General features: G+C 50.0%; 1 protein-coding gene across 1 annotated transcript in view; it reads left to right on the top strand.

Moving 5' to 3' along the window:
- Positions 1-883: 883 nt before the first annotated feature.
- Positions 884-4,162, top strand: part of LOC134082341 (protein capicua homolog) — a gene marked incomplete at its 3' end in the record, with an annotated part of 17,072 nt that continues 13,793 nt past the window's right edge. Inside the window, 1 exon segment of the mRNA XM_062537991.1 lies at positions 884-3,509. Within this exon segment, the coding sequence (XP_062393975.1) occupies positions 3,458-3,509 (52 nt within the window).

Raw genomic sequence — 4,162 nt, 5'->3', positions numbered from 1 at the left:
TAGCGTTGTAGTGTTACTGTAGGGACGGGACTGGAGTGTGTAGCGTTGTAGTGTTACTGTAGGGACGGGACTGGAGTGTGTAGCGTTGGAGTGTTACTGTAGGCTGGGACTGGAGTGTGTAGCGTTGTAGTGTTACTGTAGGCTGGGACTGGAGTGTGTAGCGTTGTAGTGTTACTGTAGGCTGGGACTGGAGTGTGTAGCGTTGGAGTGTTACTGTAGGCTGGGACTGGAGTGTAGCGTTGTAGTGTTACTGTAGGCTGGGACTGGAGTGTGTAGCGTTGGAGTGTTACTGTGGGGACGGGAGCTGGTGTGTGTAGTGTTGGAGTGTTACTGTGGGCTGGGAGCTGGCGGAGGGAGACTTGAGTGTGGACAGGTGGGGCCTAGTAGAAGTTGTGTTATTGGATTTGATGGAATAAATCTGACTGGTTTCTTGCCATTGGTAACTACCACAGTCAATCTCAATCCATTCCTAGGTTTAAACCAATCAGAGAACGCAGGAGGAGGGTCTGTAAAGTAAAGTATTGCGGTTCAGTCAGGTCTTATAACTCCAACCAATAAAACAAGGCCAACCACAACGTCACAATAGACCAAATGGTACACTAGCCAATGTGGAGCCATGCCCCACTTATTCAAAGTGATTAATATTCATGAGATTTCTTTCCCCACAACGATACCCACAGCCAAGGCGCGCGCCCAGCTGGATTTGCATATGACTGACATTCCAACGCACACGCTAACCGAAATGACAGGTGGTTCCGTCGACCAATGGCGTGAGGCGTAGCGAGCAAACCGGGGCGGGCTGTTCGGTTGGGCGAGGTTAGCACATTGAGAGCGCGAGAGGGGGCAGCCTCGCGTGCAGGAGGAAGAGGGAGGGAAGGAACGAGCCAGAGAAAAGGGACCGGAGGCTCTAGGGGAGGAATTCGAGGGGAAGAGTCGCGAGGCCAAGTCAATGATGTGATACAGCGATTTTTTTTTTTACTACTACGAATCCTCATCGAGTATTCAGGCGCGAGCGAGTGAGCGGTCGCGCCCCACGCGCTAAAGCTGTGGATTCGGAGTGACCCCACTGCAGCAACCGGGAGCGCTGCGCTCCGGACTCACGGACCGATCTGCCGTTAACGATACAAAAAGCCGTCATTTCGACCAAGGAGCATCTCTTCTGAGCTTCTGTTCGGTCACACACGCGATCAACGCATCCTTTCCGGTACACAGTGAACGGTCTCGCGGCCGAGCGAACGGAGAGGTGTCGCACCGCCATCTGTCATCATCGCGCGGCTCGGGCTAACGTTATTCGCCAAATAACCGAGTGATAACCGGGGCATCTAGCTCACATCTCGGTTGACAGCGACTGCGGGCCATGATCGTGTATAAGGAAGGCGATTTGAGGCATATGTGAGCATGTGTGTGTGAGAGTCGTGGAGGGCGGGCGAAGTGAAGTCATTTAAAACAGAAGTGTGCATCACCAGCGTCGGGTTTGGCGACTTGCGAGTCATCATTTTGGGGAATTAACTAGAGAACAAGAACGCGTCTATCTATGATGGTCTGCTGAAATATTGACTAATGTGAATAATACAATCAGAACAGATATCCCATCTCTACCATCATATAGGCCTAGGCTACCATAAAGAAGCTTATTTTTACATAATTCCACAGAAGTGATCCGAAAGAAATTGGTCTTAAGTGCTCATCTGGCGGGTCAGTGGCTGTTTTTATTAAAGGCCGCTGTCAGATTTGTAAGCCTGCAGAATTGGCAGTGAGGTCGCGGGTTGACTTGGGTCTTGAATCCGCATCTCGCTTCTGCTTTTCCCCGTGACCGTTAACGGCGACTGAGCTGAAACCATCCCTCTCACTCAGGTGAACAGCGGCTCGACTGGGCTGGCTGATAAGTCACCTGAGGTCTCAGTTTAAACCGCATTTCTTGCTCGTGTGTTTGCTGTCTGATGTTATAAGCGCTGCGTTACTACGAGCATCTGCGGTCTGACCAGATCTCGCTTGTGAACGGATGTAGCCTCGATCACTGCGACATGAGGACACGGACCTTGGCTGCAGGACCCGGGATGGTCCGCGAGGAAGGGCTGCTTTGGATCGCGCCTGCCGCACGCTGATGCCGTTTCTGAGGGAGAACCCTCGTCAGGTCTGCCAAAGAGGTTTCGGTTCGGGTGTCGCCTGCACCGGATTCCGTGCCCAGCAAACGGCGCGTCTGCGTCAGTCCCTGATCGCAAGGACAGGTGCACATTGTGCTGCAGACTGAAATAAACTCTCTCTCTCGTGGTTGTCGAGGAAAGTAACGGAATTGTAAAGGTTTCCTGAAACAGTTGTGATGTAACATGTCCTAATACGAAATCAAATCACACAGCACAGAATCTTAACTGTTAGCCCTTGTACTGCAGTTTTATCCATGTTTAGCTACTATGCTTAGCTGATATCACACATGATGTTTTTTTGATACCTGCTCAAGGTGCTGCGTTTAAGTTCGAAGATCGATCGCACAGCCAAAATCGCTTTTTACTGAAGTGCCCCAGCTGTGAAAATGGGAGACATGGCCAAACCCAACAAAATAGCCATTTAACCAGTGGGTAGCAAACCTATGCTAGCGTTAGCTTCCAAATTAATGATAGCTCGCCTCTTAGCATCTCTGGGGTCGACTGGGTCCATCAGATCGATCTGAAACCCACATTGGCTACTCACTAAGAGATAAAGATTGCTCGACTATTTCAGAGACGTGCTCACACATGTAAAGCCTCCAACGTTCATCAAAACAATCAGATGAGTGTCGGACAGCAGTGCAACTCGAGACCGAGGATGTGAGCACGGCCTAGTTAACCCATTCAGCGCCGCACAGATTTGTAAATGTAAACAAACAGAGAAGGAGGCGCTACCGCTAACTGGACCAAAAACCGAAGGCAGACTTTGCAGTCCTGCTGTACGCTTTAATGTGTTGCCACGCATTTCTTTACAATATTTGAGTGATTTACATGACTAAGTATTTATGTTACTTTAATGCAGTTCGCCTGGAACCCTAGGACAGCTGTTGTGGCGTGGTCGTGTTTGTGTTGGCAGCTTAGAGCAGAGATGATGTCAGGGGCACCCGCTGGATTGATTTCACCGTGTTTTCAATAAATCTGGCCGACGCGAGAACTGCACAAGAACAGCTCGGAACGCCCGAGAGCTCCTCTCTGTACGTGCGTCCGTGAGGCGATGTCGGTGAAGGCAGACGGGAGACAGGAGCGGTGCAGCCTTCGCGTGTGACCCCGTTTTGCCCCACGCACTCTTCGTCACCCGCGGAACTGTGGAAGGATTCTGTTTTCTCTTTGAGCGGACGGACACCTCCATCCATTTGGAAAAAAAACTTGTTTTTCAACAGGATTTTTGTGTTTTGTTGGGGAAATTGTTGCGTTTTTTCCCCTTCGTTGTTAATAATTCCACTGGCATCACCAGTAAGGACCATTCTGCAGCCATGTTTTCATCCGAGAGCCCTCAGTATCTGCGCCAGGGACTGAGCATGTTCGGTAATCCTCACATCCTCTTGACACCTCACACTGAATTCTGCGTTACTACGTGCTGCTAGTGTGTGTGTGTGTGTGTGCGTGCGTGCGTGTGTGTGTGTGTGTGTGTGTGGGTGTGGGTGTGGGTGTGGGTGGGCTGTCTTAAAATGGCAAAGTGTTTCTCAACAAACCTGTGGATTGGATGGTGGGAGAGTCAACATTGTGGCACCTGTAACTCACTTCTCTCTCTTTCTCTCTGTATTAAATGAGTCTGTAGTACAGGTCAGTTAGTGTGGATGGATGAGTACTAGACAGGTCAGTTAGTATGGATGGATGAGTACTAGACAGGCCAGTTAGTGTGGATGGATTAGTACTAGACAGGCCAGTTAGTATGGATGGATGAGTACTAGACAGGCCAGTTAGTGTGGATGAGTACTAAGTGTGGATGGATGAGTACTAGACAGAATAGAATATATACTTTTTTGATCCTGTGAGGGAAATTTGTTTCTCTACATTTAAGTCAATTTAACCGAATTAGTGAACACACACAGCACACACACAGTGAGGTGAATCACACACTAACCCAGAGCAGTGAGCTGCCTGCCCAACCAGCGGCGCTCGGGGAGCAGTGAGGGGTTAGGTGCCTTACTCACGGGCACTTCAGCCGTGGTGGACTG

Source organism: Sardina pilchardus, chromosome 6 (assembly GCF_963854185.1).
Source record: "Sardina pilchardus chromosome 6, fSarPil1.1, whole genome shotgun sequence".
NCBI classification, from domain to species: Eukaryota; Metazoa; Chordata; class Actinopteri; order Clupeiformes; family Clupeidae; genus Sardina; species Sardina pilchardus.
Note: the sequence above shows the minus strand (reverse complement) of the source record. Positions and strands in the feature narration are given on the sequence as shown.